At 43.3% G+C, this 23331-nt stretch overlaps 1 protein-coding gene and 1 long non-coding RNA gene across 2 annotated transcripts in view; one reads left to right on the top strand and one right to left on the bottom strand.

The window, feature by feature from the left end:
• The window catches only part of RBFOX1 (RNA binding fox-1 homolog 1), a 379715-nt gene that overhangs the window by 74218 nt on the left and 282166 nt on the right, over positions 1 to 23331 (bottom strand). The window contains exon 12 of the mRNA XM_084817880.1: positions 8321 to 8385. Coding sequence (XP_084674006.1) covers positions 8321 to 8385 — 65 coding nt within the window. The remainder of the gene's footprint in view (positions 1 to 8320; positions 8386 to 23331) is intronic.
• LOC146336752 (uncharacterized) lies at positions 1012 to 4501 on the top strand. Its single transcript, XR_014785600.1, has 3 exons — positions 1012 to 1051; positions 1274 to 1421; positions 3194 to 4501. It is a non-coding gene; the product is annotated as an uncharacterized LOC146336752 (long non-coding RNA).

The raw sequence follows: 23331 nt of genomic DNA, 5'->3' as shown, positions 1-23331 counted from the left end.
CATAAAGTTTCCTATCTGCAAAGTAGTATTTGCATACGTTACTTATTAAAAGTAGTTTTATAATTTCCCCCAGAGAGAAAAGCAATTAAAATTGTATTGATTTGCAACTTACCCCCCCCCCCCACAAATCTTTATTCAGCTGGGGACAAACACATTTTAAACCATAATACTCAAACAAACTAAATCCACTTAAAATACCTATGTTTATGCAAAAGACTGATGTTATTGCAATTCTAATTATACGTAAAGAGTGTATTTGAAAATTTAGCATGCTAGATATATTTTATTGTACTTTTGGGGTGGGAGTGGGGATGTAACTATTGCATTGCTATTACCTGATTCAGATGGGTTTGACCAAAATTCAGTCTGTTGTCTGCCTGATTCTCATAACTGAGCTGGGTTGGTGCAATGGGGAAATGCACATGCCCTGTCCAAAAGTCACTGTAATTAGACTAATTAATTTTGCATAAATGGAGCTACTTATGCCAGCCATTTTATGCAAATGGCAATTTCCGTAAATAGCTGAGCCACCATTTTTATGCAAAATGGCTGCCTGCGGACAAATGGGGATCCCCACACTTGCCCAACTTGGCACACGCCAAGTCGGGCAAGCACAGGGATCTGCGGACTGGCATCCAGGGGGCCGAGCCAGTGAGAAATCGCTGAGCTTGAGACCCAGCTGGACTCTCACGCCATCCTTGTTACTGACTGTTCCATCCCTCCTGCACAGAGCCTATATGGGACACTGCCCGGGAACACCATGTAGGCCACCTTGAAGTAAATAAATAAGACTGGGAACTGAAAACAAATTCAAGGGCACAACTCTAGTGAGCCCCAGAGCCAATTAAGCAAGCCATAAAAAAAGAAAGGAGATCAGGATTAGAGGGCAAGTGGAGAACTGTTTGGAATGCCAATGTACCTGTGAGTCTGGGTTGTGAGCAGTTAACTCTTGCTAAGTCATTCAGTCCCAAGAGACCCTGGGGAGGCAGGAGTGAGCTGCTCTCCCTTTTTATAGGCAAAATGTGGAGAGAACACCAGCTGCTTTTACCAGGTAATAGTAATTGAAGGGTGCTTTGGAAATGCAGAAATGCTCAGAAAATCCTCCCATTGTGAACTGAAATATCCTCAAGATACAGCACTTTTGTTAGCTGAGGAGAAAATAGCCACAAAACAAAATGGGACGGTTTTGCACATCCCCCATTGCAAATTCACCTCATTGTTGTTGTTGTTTTATTTTATTCCTTTCATTTGTTCCTTTTATTTTTTGCTTCAGGCAAAACATGCTGACAGCTCTGAGAACCCTCACTCCTGCCCCCAGCCTTCCCAAACACTTTGGAATGGATGCATTTCCTTCCTGGGGAAGCCATGGAATGCTGCTTTCACATCGCTGGACTGAATTAGCTAACGTGGAGAGCTGGATTGTAAGCGACTGCAGTTTACCAAATGCATAGGCCTGGTTTTGCCAAATTAAGTCCAGCAGCCCTCCGCCATATGCAAGAGCGGTGGATTTGATGTGAGCCCGCACAAGCAGGGGGCACGCTATTCTCTTTGGCAATTGAAGGAATGCTCCCTTCATAAAACGGAGAGTCCCATTGCACCCCAAAACCTCCCCCAACACTGCAGAGCACTGCAAGCCCTCCTGCTGGCATGGACATCTGTGTATGCATTGGAACCCAGGAAAGGTTTTGATTGCGCCCATCTCATTCTTCATTTCCTCATAGCCTGTATATGTAAGGTACTGAGCCTTTTTTGGGGTGGGGATCTGCAGTGGTTAGGACACCTGATCCATACGTTGGTTGTACATCTGAGGGGCTTGTACTTTGTTGCTTAACCGTTATGGCTGCCTGTCACCCTACGAAATTCCAGTCAAGCAAGACTCCTCTGTGCCTCCTCTGTGAGCAATCCAACATGTTTTTTCTTATGCTTTTCGTAAGAGCATTGTGTGACAGAGCAAATAAGCTTAGAGCAGGGGCATCCAACCTTTTCCAACCCAAGAGCTGAATTCAATTATGGCCAAGCTCTCAGGGACCACAGTCTAACAGCGGGCAAGGCCAAAGGCCAAAAGGGCGGGGTCAAAATGCCCCAAGTACCAGCATAGTTTATCTTAAAGCTCTTAGCACTAGTTGCTACACTGTAAGAGAGGCATTTCAACCTTTCAGAATGGGAAATAACTGTGGAAAAACCGGGAAACCGCCCAACTATCAATGGTTGCAGGGAAAGGCAGATGGGAAAGGGGGAGGATAGACTGGAATCACAGGTGGGTCAAATTTCACCCACAGGTCCGACTGCAGAGGAAGCACAGATGGCCTTGCTTGACGTGAGTGGGTGGGGATGCCAGCGGTGTATCACCCTTTGCAGTGGCAGCTTGCCAAGCGAGAGGAGTGCTGTAATGCACCTTTGCAGGACCATTCTTCACCCTACTCTGTGCATGCCCAGAGCGTTCAGTTCCTGTATGAACACAGATTACCATGCAAAACCTACAACCATTCTTTGTAACGAAACATATCAAATCCCTGGAAAGGGGAGAGAGAGGCCTGAGGAATATTTGCTGAGAACCAAGTCACGAATTTGAGGTTAACAGGGATCCTTTCTTTCTTTCTTTCTCTTTCTTTTTTTGCATCTTTGCCTCTAAATGACTGTGGGATATTCAGTAACCTTTTTAGCACTGCAAGCTCACAGAGAAAATACTTTTAGCCACCACATGCCAATGACACACCTTTGTGGAAATGAAATGAGAATTACTGAGTTGCACTCCATACAATCGGGTTATCCAAAGTAGGAAACAAAACAAAACAAAACAAGACCTAACTCCAGTCATGGATCAGGCACAAACAGCAGAGCTGGAGTAATAAGTCTAATCCGGAAATCAGGGGGAAAAAAAGGTTAACTTGCTTACCTGTCAGACACAGCATGCCTCAGCCAGCTCATGCAAATTGATTTTATTCACCAAACATGTGTGTGTTTCTTCATTACCAGAATAATAAGCACATTGGGAAGGCAACTATGCATGCAGAGCAGTTCAACATTCATATAGATACAAATATTCCTTTAAGAAACTGAATCCATGAACAGCACTTCAAAAATCAACCGAAAAAGCATTTGCTCCACCTTTGCATGCTCTTAATTTTTCCACCCAGAGGAAAAGAAACATAATATTCAGTAACAATGCTTCCTTGACGTATTCTCTCTCCAGCTAGGCCTCCAGAGCTGCCGTGTAACTTTGGAACTCCTTGCCCCAGGCAACTTGTGAAGCTGAAGCATCCTATAGAACTGTCAACAGTTCGAAGACCTTTTGCAAACCAATCCTGTATTTTATTCCTTTTGCCAAACTTCCTGTATTTTTATTTGGGTTTTAAGTTTTAATTTTAAATTCTTGCTCTTTTACAAGAAAGTTTTCTGTTCAAGCAGGCATTCAGCATAAACTGGGTTTATTTCATAGATATTGGACATGATCCTGCTATAGTTAAGTATCTATATGTTCCACTGACTGAAGGATGTGCTTACCTCTCCTACTGAAATCAATGTGATGTGCAGTGAAGTCCCAAGCATGTTAACTCCCACGTTAAGCCCCACTGAGATCAATGGGGCATACTCCCCAGGAGATTTGCTGCAATCTCATGCACAATTAACTGGGTCTGTTAAATCCAGTGGAACTTACTTCTGAATAAAGGTAAACAAGATTGTACTGCTAGAGTCCTATGCATTTTTACTCCAAAATATATCCCTGTTCAACGGGGGCTTGTTTCCACTTAAGTGTACTTTGGACTGTAGCTTTACAGGGCAGTCTTAGTCTAAATGAGTTCAGTGGGGTTTACTCCCAGGTAAGTGGGTATGGGATTGCAAAGCTAAGCAGTTTTCACTTCAGCTGTTGTTTGTTTTGATGATGATTCCTGTGCACAAAGGGTTTATTGACATTCTCCACCCTATTTGTGGTCAGAGACTAAGGATGTCAGAGGAATCCGTCCAAGGGGTGCAGTTTGCCAAACTTTCAGCAGCTCACTTCCCCATGAGCTGGCCTGACTGGATCTGCATCGAGTCAGGCCTGCTTGCAGATTTTGCGGAGGGTGTGTGTGTGTTTCTCATCAATAGAAAGGTGAGCAAATTGTGGCCGGGACTGAAATTGCAGCTGATTTGCACACATTATGCAATTTGTGCTTGCAATTTGCACAACTTTCTATTGATGAGGGGGAAAAAAAACAATGCAAAAAGTTCCCAGGTTTCAGGAATAGGCCTGTTGCTTGGCTGGTAAATGGTGATTTTCAAACAACAGATGTTCCTATCAGAGATTCTGGGACAGTTCATGGAATCTCTCCTGGAGAAGAATGAGAAACATTCTGAAAACTTTCTCAGAAGAAAAATAAAACTATTCTGGGGATTTAGGTGCTGCTGCTGTTAAAAATGTAAATTTCTTGGTGTCTTGATGTTGTTAGCCTAATTCAATTTCCATTCGGAAGAAAATAAAGTGAGGTTTTAACTGATAAAATATATAAATACATATTTCAAAAACTGAGCCATTTCTAACATCTATGTTTGTGATGCAACTTTGGTATGCAAGGTCTTTTATTTAGTTAAAACTTACTTGGATGGAAGTGTGTGTGTGTGTGTGTGTGTGTGTAATGGCTAATCACTTGCCTTGAAGCTTTGGGCTGGGCTTGAAATATGAATTAGGACAGAAAGCCAAATTCCAAAGGTCTTGGTGGATTTTAAAAAGAGGCTTCCTTGGGATGTGAGTGAAGTGTTTTTGCTGCTCTAATCCTGAAAAGCAGCAGGCAGCAGCACATACCAGCCACAAGCCAAAGAACTTGTTCTGAACATCCAACAGAGCTTTAGGCTCCTGTCCTCTCCCCCCACCCCCAAGGCCATGTACCAAACACCTTTTGTAATGAAACAGATTTTTGAAAGCAGTTTGGCATCTGGGATGGGTAAAGACAGGAGAATCAGTGAGGCTCATGCTTGTTGATATTCTCCGAGTTCCACCTCAAAGCTCGACCTGTCTTGTTCCTGCTCCTGAGTCCTGACTGGTAGTGGTAGTGTTCAAACAAGAAAAGTGCACATTTGAGTACACATTTTTTGAAGCACCCAAATCTGTACTTTCCCCTACACTAAGCTGTGCAAATGTGTATCCCCTGCCCCCCTGTGTATTTTTAAAGTGTGCATTCTTCTAATGAAGAGATTTCGCAAATGTGATTGCAAGCTCAGGAACATGTGAAATTTGCCAGAAAAATGCTCTCGTGTTCATGTTTGGGGAGTGAAGGGGGCAAGTTCTGGTCAAAAACAAAGCAAAGCAAAATTCTCATACACCCCTAGGAATGGGTGTCTGTTGCTTGGGGAGCGGGGCAGGGGATACAAACAAAACTCATGTGCTTACCCAAAGGAGCTTTCAGGATCTTGGCCAATGGGTTCAATTTGGCAAAGCTGAACATGACTAATTCCTGGTCCATTGCATTCAATGAAATATAATGATGGCTAAAGTTTGCTGGACTTTACCCTACTAACCAGCATCCAAAGATACACTTTAGGTGACAGGATGGACCTGCTCAAGTCCAATGCAGACTCCCCCCACTCCACTACCATGAAGTTATGTCTGTGCATATCAGACATACAGGGTTGCCCCATGGCACATTATGCTAGTTACAGGTTTTAAACTGGAAGAAAGCTTAGAAGTACTTAGACGTCCTGTATTTCTTTCTCTTCCTCCTTTTTCTGTGAGGCTTTCACACTGACTGAGCCTACTACAGTCCGATCACAAATTCAAATATATAAACAAAAACACAGAGCCCGTAAGTGTAGAGCTGGTATTGCTCTGCATTTTGCAAATGTGTGTTTGTATATCTGCCATTTTCTGCAATCCACATTCAACTTGGGACCAGGATACCTGATCGACTGCTTTCTCCCTTTTCTTCAGATGCTCAAGATAAATGCTTCTCAGCAGGGAACACTCAACTTGTGTTACTATCAAAAAGCCACCTAAAGTGTGTCCCTCACAAGCAAGGTATCTGATGCATTTCTGGGGATAACAAAGATATATCTGCTGTGTGCGTGTGTGATCTCTCTCATGCATTTCCCCGACATCCCTATGATTACACTGAATATTGTCCAAAGCGAAATTTGAAACTAATTTGGCGGTTCATCAAGCAAAATATCTGAGGGTCAATTTAAGGTACACACCCAGTAGAATAACGTGTTAAAGAAATTTTCCTGGATTGTACCACTTTAAACTGCAGGTGAGGAATCATATGTTTGAAAGGTGTACCCACCTAACCTCCCTACGAATACAAAAGTGTTTTGTCTGTGAAAAGGGTTCAGCCTCGCCATTTTTTCTTTGTGCAGCGTGTGTGTGTGTCTCTGTGTGTGTCTGTGTGTGTGACATTCAAATACGCAACCACCTCCAGACTTAAGTAGCACAATCCCCGCCAAAGTATCACCATTGGTTCTTTTGAATATATTAATTGACCTTGAGGAATTTGGCTTGAGGAAAATCCAACAGAGTTTCAATTAGTATTCGGCCGAAAAATTATCCCACAGTTTTTTCAGCCATTCTCATTCCATTGGATAGAAGAAGAAATTGCTCCCAAAAAGAAATTCATTGGTGAAGAAATTTTGGAGAAATTCTCCTGGGTTGCGGTTGGGAAACTTTCTTGTGCTTGCCTTACTTAGGAGGTGGATGAGAAGTGTACTCAAGTGTCCTGTTCCTCACTGTACAATCATCTCTCTGTCAGCCTGTACCTTCTCAGCTTCCTACACTTCAGTTAAACCCCAGGGGAAGACATCATGATGTAATTCCTCTCATAGGGCCTTTTCAGATCAGGAAGTGCAGGCAGCCTGGGAGGCTGTCTGTGATGAGGTCAGCTCAAAAACACCACAAAAATAAATTTTAAAACACCCTGAGAATGAGGCAGAACAATGGGAGCCTCTTTCATGGAGGAAGACGACTTTCAGGAAATTGGAGGACAGATTTTGGCTCGCCATTAGTATCATCTCTTTCCTGGACACAACACTAGCTCTCTCACACCTTGAGCTGGATGCAAAATTGAGGCCAGCCTGCCAACACAGTTGATGTTGTTGCCATTTGCAGTGACAGCACAACCCCCTCCCGCCCCCCAAAAAAACCCTTATGAAAAAAGGAAGAAGTTGTGCTACAACCCCAGTCAGCAGTGCACCCTACCTGTGAGAAACTGTTGAGGATTTCCTGGAGAAATGCAGTGGAACCCCCCTCCCCATTTCTCTGTCCACAAAAAGGGTGGAGAATTTTGAGGGGCCGTTTGTGCACAGCTTTAGTTTCAAGAAGGCCTGTGAAATTTGTCCAGGGACAAGGTGGGTTGGGGCAAGGTGTGAATGTCTCTTCTTGCTGGGTAGTCTTTGTGCATTGTTCTGCAAGAGCCGGGTCTTGTTTGGATCTGAGTGCCTTTGATTTCCACTGACTTCAGTCAGGGTTTAACAGGGATTTGTCTTTAACATAGAAGATCCTCAAACTAAATGATCGTATTTATTATATAAATCTGCCTTCCCTAGCCTGACATCCTCCAGGTGTGTTGGACTAAAACTCCCATAAACCCCAGCCAAGTGAGGTGTAGTCCAACACTTTTGGAGGGAGTCAGGCTAGAGAAGGATGTTATGGTACATTGGAGATTCGTTTGCATCAGTCTGTTCCTAGAAAGAGTGGTGACCCTCTCTTAGTTCATAATAAAAAAGGGGGTTATCTGTGACTAGACAGAAGCCCTCCCCAAACTGGTACCCTCCAGATGTTTTGGACATCAACTCCTATCAGCCCCAGTCAGCATGGACAATGCTCAGGAATTCTGGCAGTTGTAGTCTAAAAGCAGGACACGGAATAATGGGCTCAAGTTACAGGAAGCCAGATTCCGGCTGAACATCAGGAAAAACTTCCTGACTGTTAGAGCAATACGACAATGGAACCCATTCCCTAGGGAGGCGGTGGGCTCTCACACACTGGAGGCGTTCAAGACGAGGCTGGACAGCCATTTGTCAGGGATGTTCTGACTTGGATTCCTGCATTGAGCAGGGGGTTGGACTCAATGGCCTTGTAGGCCCCTTCCAACCCTACTATTCTATGATTCTATGAACATCTAGAAGGCACCAGGTTAGAGAAGGTTGTTACACAATTGTCTGTGTTGTAAGGTGAGCAGCTCGTCTTTCTACTCATGGCTCTTCGTGGATTATAACTATACAGTCTTAAAGACTATAGAGATGTGCAGAACAAGAAAACAGCTTGGTGACATTAAACCAAGGCAGATTTTGAGATCTCTAAGTACTGTAATCTCCAAGTGAAGTATGTATTCAGCAGTAAATTACATCTTACCTGTCACTGTAGGCAGCTGCAGTTGCTGTGGTGGGTTGCGCATACCGGTAGGCAGCATAACCACCCTGAAACACAAACATATCCTAATCAGATTGGAAATACAGACAGCATTTAGAGGGGGGGACACAACCAAACACCCCACCTAATTAGCAACAATTAGTTGGTTTATGATTTTCATGTTCTGCTACAGAGATTCTCAAATGGTGTAATGACAGCATGGAAATCTGGCTTCTCCATTAGCTGAATGAGCTGAGAGGCATAAAGAACTGCTCACACCATATCAGAGGATGTACTCATGGAAGACTAAGTTACAGAGCAGTCCTGTACAGGTCCACTCAGAAGTAAACCCCACAGAGTTCACCAGGGCTTATTCCAAGGCAAGCGTGCACAGGATTGCAGCCTTGAACATTGTATGGAATTCATAGCCACAGAACGTGGTGATGGCTATTTACAGGGGTTCGGTAAGGTCATGGAGGAGAGGGATGGATGCCAAAATAAAATGGAACCTTCACGTACAGCTGCAGTATACCTTTGAGTACCAGATGCCAGGGATAAACAGCAGAGGTGATCACTTATTTATTTATTTATTTGGCCTGTACGTCACCTTTCTACCAAAAATGGCACTCAAGGCGGGATACAGATAATCAGTCCCATGAACTTTTGTTAAGCTGATTATGGAAAAACCTGCACTGTTTGACAACTGCTTCAGCTATTGGGCAGTATAGAAATGAAATAAATAAAAATAAACTGCTTCCCGGGCTTTGCCAATTCAAAGTGGTGTGTGTGTGTGTGTGTGTGTGTGTGTGTTCTTTAAATCCCTACACAGCCCAGGACCTGGCTATCAAATCTGTCTCACTGTGTACCTGTTCAGTTATTAAGATCTGCAGGAGAAGCCCACTGATGCCCATTTGTTAGTCACACATGAAAGGGCTTTGTCTTATCTATCTATCTATCTATCTATCTATCTATCTTTCATTCATTCATTCATTCATTCCATTTCTATACCGCCCAATAGATGAAGCTCTCTGGGTGGTTCACAAAAATTAAAACCAAACAGCACACAATAAAACAATATAAAACATTAAAACATTAAAACCACAGTATAACAGTACAACCAGAATCAAACCTAGCAGCAATGCAGGGGTTTAAAATACAGATTTAAAACAGCAAAGCTAAAAGTCTAGAAAGCTAAAATGCTAAAATACCTGGGGAAATAAAAAGGTCTTCACCTGGCGCTGAAAGGAATACAGTGTAGGTGCCAGGCAAACCTTACTAGGGAGCTCATTCCACAGCCGGGGTGCCACAGCAGAAAAGGCCCTCCTCCTAGCAGCCACCCACCTCACTTCCTTTGGCAGGGGCTCATGGAGAAGGGCCACTGATGATTATCTTAAGGTCCGGGCAGGCACATATGGGAGGAGGCGATCCTTCAGATAACCTGGTCCCAAGTCATTAAGGGCTTTGAATGTTAATGCGAGCACTTTGAATCGGGCCCGGAAATGGACTGGCAGCCAGTGCAACTGGAAAAGTACTGGCATAATATGAGCTCAGCGGCCAGCCATTGTTAACAATCTTGCTTTCCTATTTTGGACCAGCTGAAGTTTCCAGACCGTTTTCAAAGGCAGCCTCACGTATAACGCATTGCAGTAATCCAGACGAGAAGTTATCAGAGCATGGATCTTGGGTCATTCCCAAACTGTAGCATGTGCTCCCTCAAGATCTGTGATTGGTCCCTACTCTCTTCACTTTTAGAAAGGTGTGTGAAGATGCAACTGTTTTTATTTAAAAAAAAAACTTTAAAAAAATCATATTGCTGTTTTAATGTTGTTTTTGTGGCCCTGCTGGAGGTCATCCCATTCTAAGGAGGAGCTTGAGCTTCCAGAGACAGCCCAAACCAAGGAGCCACTCATGTCAGGAGACCTGGGGGAGCCTGGGCACTCAGGGGAGATGACCATGGTTCCATCCCCACAGGAGGAGGGGAGTTCTGCCTCTGAGGCAGAGGCTGGGTGACTACCTAGCCCCCAAGAGTGTCTTTGCCTCAAGTGGCAAGCCAGTAAGCCTCCTGTGAGGAGGAGTACTCACTTCAAAGAAAGTGATTCCTCAGGAGAAAGTGATTCTTCATGAGTAGGGCTTTGGCCAGAGAGCTCTAATGTACTGCAGCTGAGCACTGGGTGGGTCGGAGCAGGTTCTGGTGATAAAATGCTTCAGTGGCTGGCTACTGAGTACTGGAAGCAATGCAGTTCCTTCAGTGCTGGTGTTTGTTACCTTATCTCCTGGACCTTGCCTTGTGATTGATGCTCCATGCTAGTGTCCCCTGGACTCCTGCTTGACTCTGTTTCTAGACTGTATAACGTCTCTGGCTGCCTACCACTGTTTTGATGTCTACCTGCTTTCTTGATCCCCCCCCCGCCTTAGCTTGACCCCATGTGTGTGCCTGTGTTTCAGTCTTTGCCTGCTCTGTTGTCCACCACGTCTGCCTTAGCCTGACCCCCACTGAGCTGAACCCTGTGTGCTTGGACATTTGCCTGTTCTGTTACCTTGCTTTTTGGTTAGTCCCTTCATTCACTCAGTGTCTGCTGCAGTCAACGCAGGACATCTGTAGTGTGCTTAACATTCTAGTTTCTTATCTTTTTAAGGCTTTATTGTTTTAAAATGTGGTGCCTTGATGTTGTTTTTAGCAAACAAGGTGGCATTAAATATTATTAATGAAAACAAACACCAAGAGGCAACTAGCTGGCTACCGATGGAAGCAAAACTGGAAACAATGGACCTCACTCAGATGTTTCAATGCAATCTTCAGGTTAAGAGAGCAGTGACCCTTTCCATGAGTTGGTTGCACTGGAAACTAAAAATCCAAGGAAGCCACTTGCGATTGCCGTCTGTCATTACCTCCAAGGACATAACACTATTGTTAGTAGTATAACACCACTGTTGCAACCAGCCTGTGACTGTAACACAGAAAAGGGAAGCGAGAAGACACATGGGTTTGGCCAGGGTTCCTTTTGACCTTGCCAGTTTCCTTCAGCAGCTGCAGCTCTCTGACACCTGTTCCTCTCAGACAGCAGAGCTGCTGCCAGAGATGGAGGTCCAACCAAGCCAGGTGCTACAGCTGATCATGGCAATTTCTCATTCCATGCAGACATATTCTGTCTAGACTAGAGCAACCCAAGTCCAAGGTGTGTCTTGACTTATTCCCTCTGTGGCTGCTTTGGCTGGTTAGCAATGCACTGTCTCCTTAGTCTCATGCCCCCTTAGGGTTTCCAAGACTGCTCTAGGGACAGAGAGGTCTGTCAGCCTCTGTCTCACTGAGATTGTCAGTCTTTTGAGGTCAAACTCATTCTGTCCCACTTTAGCTTGTGATTTTTTTTTAAAGATCCATTTAAAAATGTTGGTGTGCATTTTGGAAATGTACACATTTTTCTTTGCACATTTTTCAGTTGTTTGCATGCTATTGAACACATTTCTTTGTGCACGGAGGTGTTGCGGAATGTATCACACAAGCTTGGAAATGTACTGATTTCTGACTACAAATTGCATTTGGATCCATGTTCAGATCCAGGAGCTGCAAACTGGGTATATTCATTAAAAAGTCCATGGAGCAAATTTCCCACATGGCCCATAAGAGGATTTTATGTTAAGAGTTGCAAACCAAGTATTTTACTATGTGTGGCTTTTCTCATCATAGGCCTGGTTCAGATGTAGATATCTCAGCTTACCAAGCTGAGATGTAATCAAGTCTTCTGCCTACCCTTCCTTCTCAGCATGGCATGATAAGCCAGATAGTCTTCAATTAAACATAAAGCCTTTTCAGACGTCATGCCAAGGCATGTTGGTTAGTGTTTTTGAGCTAACCACCATGGTAGCTTAGTGCGACATCTGATCTGACACAACTATGGTGGTTTATTAACCACACACAAACCATGCTCACTAACCACCTGCTGCAAGATGGTTAGTGGTACTAACCATGGCTTAGCATAAAGTCTGAACAGGTGGTTAACACTTCCATAGAGCTTCACGGCCAGAAACAGCCATAACAGGAGCGGGGCAGCTGTTGGCCATTTTCTTCCTTCTTTCTGATTCTGTTACAAAAATAAGCAAAAAATAAATTAAAATGTTGAAAAATTGCACAAAATGGCCATAGATCGCTAAAACATGCATTTTAGCGACATACGGGGATAATGCATGTTTTAGTGAAATATGGCAATTTTGCACAATTTTTCAACAGTTTTATGTTTTACATATTTTTGCAATGGACTTAGAAGAAAAAAGAACCAGGCATGTTTAGCCTTGAGAAGAGAAGACTGAGGGGAGATAGGATAGCACTCTTCAATTACTTGAAAGGTTGTCACAGGGAGGAAAGCCGGGATCTCTTCTCGATCATCCCAGAGTGCAGGTCACAGAATAATGGGCTCAAGTTACAGGAAGCCAGATTCCAGCTGAACATCAGGAAAAACATCCTACCTGTTAGGGCAGTATGACAATAGACCCACTTGCCTAAGGAGGTGGTGGGCTCTCCCACACTGGAGGCATTCAAGATGAGGATGGACAGCCATTTGTCAGGGATGCTCTGACTTGGATTCCTGCATTGAGCAGAGGGTTGAACTGGATGGTCTTATAGGCCCCTTCCAACCCTACTATTCTATGAAAATGGCAGCCAACATCCATCAGAAGCTCCACTCCTGTAATGGCTTTGTGAGCTGCTGAGGCTGAGGGAGAGGTGGGAGAACTGCAGGTGGGAGGGTGGTTAGGGAGTGGTTAGGCTAACCACGCTGCGAGCCATGTTCAGCTGTGGGTGTGGCAGGGGCTGTAGCAGTAGTTAGCGCTAACCACCCTGCTCCAATGTGCATCTGAACAGGGTCATAGTGAACCATAGAACACAGAGCCTGTTAGCTCCAGGTTGGCACCTTCTGTTGTTGTTTATTCGGTCAGTCACTTCCTACTCTTTGTGACTTCATGGACCAGCCCACGCCAGAGCTTCCTGTCGGCCGTCACCACCACCAGCTCCCCCAAGGTCAAGTCCATCGCCTCCAGAATATCATCCATCCATCTTGCCCTTGGTCGGCCCCTCTTCCTTTTGCCTTCCACTTTCCCTAGCATAAGCATCTTCTCCAGGGTATCCTGTCTTCTCATTATGTGGCCAAAGTACTTCAGTTTTGCCTTTAATATCATTCCCTCAAGCAAACAGTCTGACTGGTTTGATCTTCTTGCAGGCCAAGGCACTCTCAGAATTTTCCTCCAACACCACAGTTCAAAAGCATCTATCTTCCTTCGCTCAGCCTTCCTTATGGCCCAGCTCTCACAGCCATAGGTTACTACGGGGAATACCATTGCTTGAACTATGCGGACCTTTGTTGTCAGTGTGATGTCTCTGCCATACCTGGCTTTCCCAGGGGAAAAGACAGACAGCTGTCAAAGGAACTGAATTTGAGAGAACAGGGAGAAATAGCCCAACAGAAACTGCACATAGTAGGTTGATGGTGGGGTAGATTTCATTCAGAAATCAGGTTGGCCCTTTGCAACTACCAAGGCCTGCATTCAAATGAGAAAAAAAGGGGGCAATGGACATCCTGTCAATCCCAAATGAGGAGCATAGGAAGTCTTATATTGAGTCAGATCCTTGGTCCATCTAGCCCAGTATTGTCGACACTGACTGGCAGCTACTCACCAAGTTTCAAAGAGGAGTTTTACCCAGACCTACCTGGAGATGCCAGGGAATGAAGCTGGTATCTTCTGTGTGCCAAGAAGATGAGCTCTATCACCAAGCTAAAGCCCTTCCTCATAAACAGCAGTAATAATGTCTGGTTTGGTGCATATTTGACTTACGCAGTGGAATTTACGCAGGTCTGCCAACAAAAATGGAAATAACTAATCCAACTTACTCTAACATATTAGGGTACTAACTTAACCTAACGTATTTATGCTGTGTGTTCCTCCCTCTGCCTCCAACCACATCACACTGACAACAAAGGACTGTCTGCATAGTTCAAGCAATGGTATTCCCCGTAGTAACCTATGGCTGTGAGAGCTGGACCATAAGGAAGGCTGAGCGAAGGAAGATAGATGCTTTTGAACTGTGGTGCTGGAGGAAAATTCTGAGAATGCCTTGGATTGCAAGAAGATCAAATTGAAAGGTTACCATGCCTTTTTAATACAAGGTCCTGGTGTTTTGTACCCTTTACAAGACAGAATTATAAACCAGGATTTATTCTTGGTTTATGAATCCTAGCTTGTTTGAAAGCAACAAACCACCATTCTGGATGTGGGTATCGCCAGCACACAGCTTGCTCAATGTAATCCAGGATCCGCTGGGATCCTGGCCTACTGTTCTGTGAGAATGTGACCAATGTTAGCATTTAGCCAGCAAAAGAGCCTGAGAATTGAGGATGTGCATCTGGTTTGGGAGGCTCTAATATAACATTGTTTTTGGAGGAAACGGATGTTATTTTAAAGATTAGCACCATGCTAATTCTGAATATATTATTTTAATACTCATTTCTAGCTGATGTAGAAGCTATTAAGGCACTTGCTATGAAGTTACAAACTTTTGCCTCTATATTTGCTTATTGAACCCTCATCTTTTAATCAGCAACAAAGGAATATATCATTTCTGGGCTGATCTCAAGTCAGTTGAATAGAGATATGGTGAGGGAAGAACTAAGATGATCTATATTCATGTTGAGATAGTGTAATGGGTAACTTTAATTTTGGATCTTTTATGCCATTACATAAATTGTTTTGTAATAATTGATTCTAAATGGAAATTAAGGAAGATGTAGCTACAGGAAAAGATTAATGGTGTCTGAGTGTCTGCCTCCATTTCCATATTCATTGTGAGTGTGTTTTGAAATTGTAAAAGAAGATATATATCAGAGAAAGGCCACCAGTCTCTAGTACAAGGAAACTGCCTCCCACCCGCCTTGAAATTTCCTGTCGCCCAGAGAAGACAAGAACTGCAAAAGAGAGCTTTGGAAGTGAGCCACAATTAGAGCTGTGCAGGGACATGCACAGAATCCTAGCATAACCATATTTAAAACACATATACACAGTCTTTACTGGGTTATAGAACACTCTGTAACAAAGGACTCATTTTCCCCTGGAAATAGCGTTTACTTGTATGTGACAAGAAAACTGTTCATTAAGCAAGCAAAAGAAATTCATTAAGCAAGCCAAAGAAAGAGCATGTGTGCTCGCATATGCATGCACACGCGCATGCACACACACACTTATATCTGCATATCTTGGAAAGGACCTGTGTGCAGTGATGCACTGATGATCGAACTGTGAAAACAGCCATACTTCCTGTTCAATGGAGCACGGCGCTCTATCACCCGTATCGAAATGATCTCACAACATGCCAATTAACTGCCAGAACTGGGTCTCCATAGATGAGGCAAACAACGTTTATATCCCAATTAGAGTCTGCAAAGCCCATCCTCCTATGGGATTTGAGGGTGCTCCCATAACTTAACAGGGAATGTATAGGAAGGGAGGGGAGAGATCCCCTGGCTTTGTCTGAGGTTTTCCTGATTCCTTGCTTTTGCTGTCAGAGAGAGCACTGGAATTTAGGGAAGGGAAGATTTCCCCCACTGAGTTATTTTAGCATCCCTCTTTTGGACCCTAACCCTTCACCCTATTGAATCCCAGTTTAATTAGGAGACTGTTTAAGATTAATTCCAGAATTGGAGTATGTTCAGTTGCTTTTCAGTTTCAGTTCATCCTGTTCCTTTGTAGCCTTTCCCCAACTGTGATACTGAAGCACTCATATGCATTGATTAAACACTGCAAAAACAAACACACAAACACAAATCAAACAACCCAAAACAGTATTGATGTGGATGAATGTATATGCATTGATGTTCCTTAGGTGTGGTGTTTTAAATGTGCTCCTGTACATTGGGGTGGGGTGGGGGAACGCCAGAGAAAAAGAAACTTGATTAGGGATGGGTGAACACAGCAGATAAATAGCTCCATTTAGGCAAAGTTACAGGCATAAATGGTCTAAGGGTCTACCTAGGGCTTGTGTTGCCTCTCTTTGTGTGTGTGTAGGGGGTTGTCTCTTCATTTCTATGTAGGAGAGGGGTATAGTGGATGGGAGGTACAGCCATGCACCAACAGGGACCAAGGCAGTCTGTTTATTAACCTAACTCATCATTTAGGTGATTTAGATCTCACCTAAACTCTCCAAAAATTACTTTGAAGCTTATTTCAACTTCCTCCCATTTTCGTTTTGATCTGTTTTTCAGCTCATTCGAATGGGAGAAATGCATATTTAGAACAGTTAAAGTATGCATTTCTGTGTGTATTCTTCAAAAGTTTGCAATTTTGCCACATTGACTAAAGCGTGTAACTGCGTATTAATATTTTTAAATGCACATTTCAAAGTGCCTATATTTTATAAAAAAAAAATACACATTTTTTGAACATGATTGCAATTTCAGGAATTCATAAACATTTCTTGAAAAAAATACATCCCTTATCCCATTTGTAATTGGGATTGCGAACAAGACATTTTTGCATGATTTGTGAAGAGAAACCAAATTCTTGTACATCCCTATTATTAACTCCCCTTCATGGATCACTGCCTTGTTGTGGTGAAGGGGCTTGCATAACTCAGTGAAGCCATAAGCTATGCCGTGCAGGGCCACCCAAGACGGACAGGTCATGGCGGAGAGTTCTGACAAAATGTGGTCCACTGGAGAAGGAAATGGCAACCCACTCCAGTATTCTTGCCAAGAAAACCCGATGGAACATATCACAAGGCTAAAAGATATGACGCCGGAAGATGAGCCCCTCAGGTCGGAAGGTGTCCAATATACTACTGGGGAAGAGCAGAGGGTATTTCCAAGTAGCGCCAGAAAGAGTGAAGCGGCTGGGCCAAAGCCGAAAGGACACTCAGCTGCGGATGTGTCTGGTGGTGAAAAGAAAATCCGATGCTGTAAAGAACAATATTGTTTAGGAACCTGGAATATCAGATCAATGAATCAAGGTAAGCTGGAGGTGGTCAAACATGAGATGGCAAGATTGAACATCGACATCTTGGGAATCAGTGAACTAAAATGGACAGGCATGGGCAAATTTAATTCAGGTGACCATCATATCTATTGTTGTGGGCAAGAATCCCTTAGAAGAAATGGAGTAGCACCACCTCACAGGGTTGTTGTTGTGAGGATAAAATGGAGAGGAGGAGGATAATGTCAGCTGCCTTGGGTTCCTTGCAAGATGAAAAAAGGCGGGGTATAAATGCAATAAATAAATAAATAAATAGTCAACAAAAGGGTGGGAAAAGCAGTACTGGGGTACAATCTTAAAAATGATAGAATGATCTCAGTACGAATCCAAGGCAAACCATTCAACATCACAGTAATTCAAGTCTATGCCCCAACCACTGATGCTGAAGAAGCTGAGGTTGATCGGTTCTATGAAGACCTACAACACCTTCTAGAACTAACACCAAAAAAAGATGTCCTCTTCATCATAGGGGATTGGAATGCTAAAGTAGGAAGTCAAGAAATCACCGGGATAACAGGCAGGCATGGCCTTTGTGTACAAAATGAAGCAGGACAAAAGCTAATAGAGTTTTGCCAAGAGAACACGCTGATCATAGCAAACACTCTTTTCCAACAGCACAAGAGACGACTCTACACTTGGACATCACCACATGGTCAATATCGAAATCAGATTGATTAGGTCCTTTGCAGCCAAAGATGGAGAATCTCCATACAGTCAGTAAAAACAAAACCTGGAGCTGACTGTGGCTCAGATCATGAGCTTCTTGTTGCAAAATTTCGGCTTAAATTGAAGAACGTAAGGAAAACCACTAAACCATTCAGGTATGACCTCAATCATATCCCTTATGAATATACAGTGGAGGTGAGGAATAGATTTCAGGGATTAGACCTGATAGACAGAGTGCCTGAGGAACTATGGATGGAGGTCCATACCATTGTTCAGGAGGCAGCAACAAAATCCATCCCAAAGAAAAAGAAATGCAAGAAAGCCAAATGGCTTTACAACTCGCTGAGGAAAGAAGGGAAGCGAAAAGCAAGGGAGAAAGGGAAAGATATATCCAACTGAATGCAGAGTTCCAGAGAATAGCAAGGAGAGACAAGAAGGCCTTCTTAAATGAACAATGCAAAGAAATCGAGGAAAACAACAGAATGGGAAAGACTAGAGATCTCTTCAAGAAAATTGGAGATCTCAAGGGAACGTTTTGTGCAAAGACGGGCATGATAAAGGACAAAGAAGGCAGGGACTTAACAGAAGCAGATGAGATTAAGAAGAGGTGGCAAGAATACACAGAAGAACTATACAGGAAAGATCTTAATGTCCCTGATAGCCATGATAGTGTGGTCACTGAACTTGAGCCGCACATCCTAGAGAGTGAAGTCAAGTGGGCCTTAGGAAGCATTAGTAACACCAAAGCTAGCGGAGATGACAGTATTCCAGCTGAGCTATTTAAAATCCTAAAAGATGATGCTGTTAAAGTGCTGCATTCAATATGCCAACAAATTTGGAACACTCAACAATGGTCGTAAGACTGGAAAATGTCAGTTTACATTCCAATTCCAAAGAAGGGGAACACCAAAGAGTGTTCAAATTACCTTACAATTGCGCTCATTTCACATGCCAGCAAGGTGATGCTCAAAATCCTACAAGCTAGGCTTCAGCAGTATGCGAACCGAGAACTACCGGAAGTACAAGCTGGGTTTCGAAGAGGCAGAGGAACTAGAGATCAAATCGCCAACATTCGCTGCATCATGGAGAAAGCAAGAGAATTCCAGAAAAACGTCTATTTCTACTTCATTGACTACGCTAAAGCCTTTGATTGTGTGGATCACAACAAACTGTGGCAAATTCTTAAAGAGATGGGAGTACCAGACCACCTTACCTGTCTCCTGAGAAACCTGTCTGAGGGTCAAGAAGCAACAGTAAGAACCAGACATGGAACAACCAAGTGGTTCAAAATTGGGAAAGGAGTACGACAAGGCTGCATATTGTCACCCTGCTTATTTAACTTATATGCAGAGTACATCATGAGAAATGCTGGGTTGGATGAATCAGAGGTCAGAATTAAGATTGCTGGGAGAATTATCAACAACCTCCGATATGCAGACGATACCACCCTAATGGCAGAAAGCGAAGAGGATCTAAAGAGCCTCTTGTTGAGGGTGAAAGAGGAGAGTGCAAAAGCTGGTTTGAAACTCAACATTAAAAAAACTAAGATCATGGCATCTGGCCCCATCACTTCCTGGCATATAGAAGGGGAAGAAATGGAAGCAGTGACAGATTTTACTTTCTTGGGCTCCAAGATCACCACAGACGGTGACTGTAGCCATGAAATTAAAAGACACTTGCTCCTTGGGAGGAAAGCTATGGCAAACCTAGACAGCATAGTAAGAAGCAGAGACATCACCTTGCCGACAAAGGTCCGTCTAATCAAAGCTATGGTTTTCCCAGTAGTAATGTATGGCTGTGAGAGCTGGACTATAAGGAAGGCTGAGCGCCGAAGAATTGATGCTTTCGAACTGTGGTGCTGGAGAAGACTCTTACGAGTCCCCTGGACTGCAAGGAGGTCAAATCAGTCCATCCTAAAGGAAATCAACCCTGAGTGCTCATTGGAAGGACAGATACTGAAGCTGAAGCTCCAATATCCTGGCCACCTAATGCGAAGAGAAACTCTCTGGAAAAGACCCTGATGCTGGGAAAGACTGAAGGCAAAAGGAGAAGGGGACGGCAGAGGATGAGATGGCTAGATAGCATCACCGATGTAATGAATATGAACTTGAGCACGCTCCGGGAGAGAGCGCAGGACAGGAAGGCCTGGCGTGGTATGGTCCATGGGGTCACGAAGTGTCGGACACGACTGAATGACTGAACAACAACAATTATTAACCCAGTCCTAAATGGAAGGTGGGAAGGATCTACAGAAACTGACTCCATATGAAGTTATCACGTCCATTTCCTTTCTTCTACACTCAAATTTTGGACAAAGATACTATCATAACAACATAGAATGTTCAGGTCCATTTGCACAAACTTTATTGTGTCGAATATGTGTAGGCTATGTATTCGCCCAATAAAACTGTTGAAACCATAGTCAGACAGTCTACTTTGCTACATATCCAGTATTCAGTTCAGATAACAAAACTCAGTGAGGAATAGTTTACATATCCACCTAGCATTTTGAATCTGGACTAGAAACTAGAGACATTTTTACCTTCATCCCTCCCCCCACCAAAGCAACCCAAGTGGACTGCTGCCAATTCTGTGACTATAGATCAGCCTTCCGCATCCTGGTGCCCTCCAGATATTTTATACTGCAATTCCCATCATCTCTGACCACTGGCTACACTGGCTGGGGCTGATGGGAGCTGTAGCCCAACACATCTGGAGGGCACCACATTGGGCAAAGCTGCTCTAACTCATTTAACTCCTCTGCATCCCTGTTTCTGAACCATTCTCATGGAGGGAAGCAAAAAGAGTCTTAAGAAGGCAAGCAAGCAAAATGTTTCAGAAACCATAATTGTTGGTTGTTGTAAGTCCTGCTTAAGAGGTATGGGGCTCGACATGCCAGCTCTGCCCCTAACATCCCTGACCTCCCTGTGTTGAGTGAATAGGTTTGCAGGGGGCTTTGTGTTTTCTTGAATATGATCAGAAGCCTCCATGAGACCAGGAACCTGAAGGGTTCTACTTAAGTCATGGAGGCTGGGACTGAAGAGGGTGGGACTGTCATGTGCAAGAACATTAGGCTCAGGGCCAACATGCATGGCCCCATCCCTCTTACCCATGTTTAGACATGCTACTAAGCATAACAGCTGAATAGGGCTGTTAAGCCAAGCTCTTATTTGGGTATCATCTGGTTATCATCAGTACAGGATCCAATGCTAGGATTCCAGGACTGGTGTAGAAATTCTTCGAAGTGCAAGCTGGTAAGGCCTGCTGGGCCTTGAACTGCTGCCAAATTTAGCCCAAAGGAAACTTTCAAGAGCAAATTTCATGGAAGAAAGATCTGAAAAATTCCGAGTTTCAGTAAAACAGATGGAATTTTTGGTAGAAGTTCTGGATATTCCTAGGAGAAGTATTCATGCTGAAACTAAGCACATAAGAATTGGCTTGTGGATCAGACTAAGTTTGCTGTGGATGTTAGCCATGATTCCTGGATGGGATCCTCATGTAAGTTCAGTACAGCTGTGAATACATGATGCTGTGGGCATCTGCTTTCTTCTTCGGCTGTGAGCTCCCAGAAACATCTGGTTGGAAGCAGAGTGTTGACTAAGTGGACTAGGGTGGGGGTGCTGTAGCTAGGATGAGGGAGAAATTCATTCAGCCCAATTTTGTACTTTTGAACCAAGACATGAACTGAAACTCAGTTATCGTTCAAAATTCACACTTCCCCAAATTTTGCAACAGAATTCTCCAATCCAAAAAACAAAAAGTTTCAAAATGTGTATATTAGGGAAATGTGTACACAAAAATGCATATCTTCATGAAAATAACATACTGAAATGCATTATATTGGGGGAAAATACTTGCAAAAATGCGTATATTTCACATAATTGTGTACAAAAACGTGTGCATTAGACAAAATGCACAAACATGTGTAAACATGTTTATGCTTTTTTTAAAAAAAAACATTCTCAATGTTCAGCACAAACTGAATTTAGGACTGAAAAAAGAAAGGAAGAAAAGAAATGGAGAGAAACATAGATCCAAGATTCATTCATCAGTAGCTGTAACTGAGCGGTAGAGTACAAGCTTCACATGTAGAAGACCACTCCATGGCATCTCTATATAGAAAGATTCTGGAGAAGTGGGATGATAGATTCTGGAGAATGGTGGCCAGCAAGAGGAGATAATGCTGGTGGCCTAGATGGACCAGTTGTCTGACTCCTATGTTCGTATTTTCACTTCCTTTTGGAAGGGCCATAGCACATTCTTTGTATCTGGAAGGTTCCAGGTCCAGTCCCCATCACAAAGTAAATGGACTGGACAGCCTGTGATAAGGAAGAGCTCTGCCCAAACCTCTGGAAAGCTACTGCCAGTCAAAACATCCAGTACTGGGCTAGATGGACCAATCATCACATATGGCCATATGACTTTCAATCAGATCCAGCACAATCATTCTGATGTTCTTGCCTCCCATGCCACAAGGCCAGTTCAGATCTAGGAAATCAGTTTTTGATTTTTTTTTTTCTAACAGAGTTTACCTATATGCTCTTTTTTTGTTGTTGTTTTAGTCTTCCTCTTTTTTTCCTGAATCTGTTCTTTGTTTTCCACCTCTGCATGTTATGTGTAAATTCACATATCTCCATACTTTCTTCTTTTTCCACTGCAGCTGTCTTTATTTCCTGCTGTTCTTCTCTGAGGCATGTTTTTGCTGTCAGCATCTTCTATGTGTGTGGGTTTTTTTTATTCCACAGTGCTTCAGTTCTCTCCATTTAAAATGGCTAACTGAGCCAAAGCTGGGCAGTAATCGATCTTGGAGTCAGTCAATAGCTCAGGACTCTGTAGGGAACTAATAAATTCTGAATCACATATTTTCTTTCCCCCACACACATCCAGATTTTATTCTCCTTGACAAACAATGGAAGGGGCACAGTGGAAACAACCATGGAGAGGAAATTGTGCTGTGTGGTACAATGGTCTAGGCAAGAGCTTTTATGAAATATGAAAATGCTCAGTAGAGCCTGTAAGAGATGAATCATTGCTTTAGATTTCTGTGCAGATCTTCACTGGGAATTTGGTAGAGAAAAGGAACCTTTATGTGAAGCCATGACCTTGAGATGGAAAATTCTGACATTACAATTTAAATCTGAATCACTTTGAATCACTCTCACACTTGACAATGCCTGTTGAGGATGATTCAATCGATCAGTCAATCAAGGGCACTGAGAATCTGCAACTAAAGGTGGAACTAAACATTACAAGAAACACAGGACTGCCACTGAAAACTGTAGCCTTGTGTATAGAACAACTTACCCCACGGCCTGACATCATTATGTTGTATGTTTCCC

The sequence above is a fragment of the Heloderma suspectum genome, chromosome 12, assembly GCF_057233095.1.
Source record: "Heloderma suspectum isolate Gila_16-S chromosome 12, 16-S_ref, whole genome shotgun sequence".
Lineage (NCBI taxonomy): Eukaryota > Metazoa > Chordata > Lepidosauria > Squamata > Helodermatidae > Heloderma > Heloderma suspectum.
The sequence above is the reverse complement of the archived record's forward strand: the minus strand, read 5'-3'. Positions and strand labels throughout refer to the sequence as shown.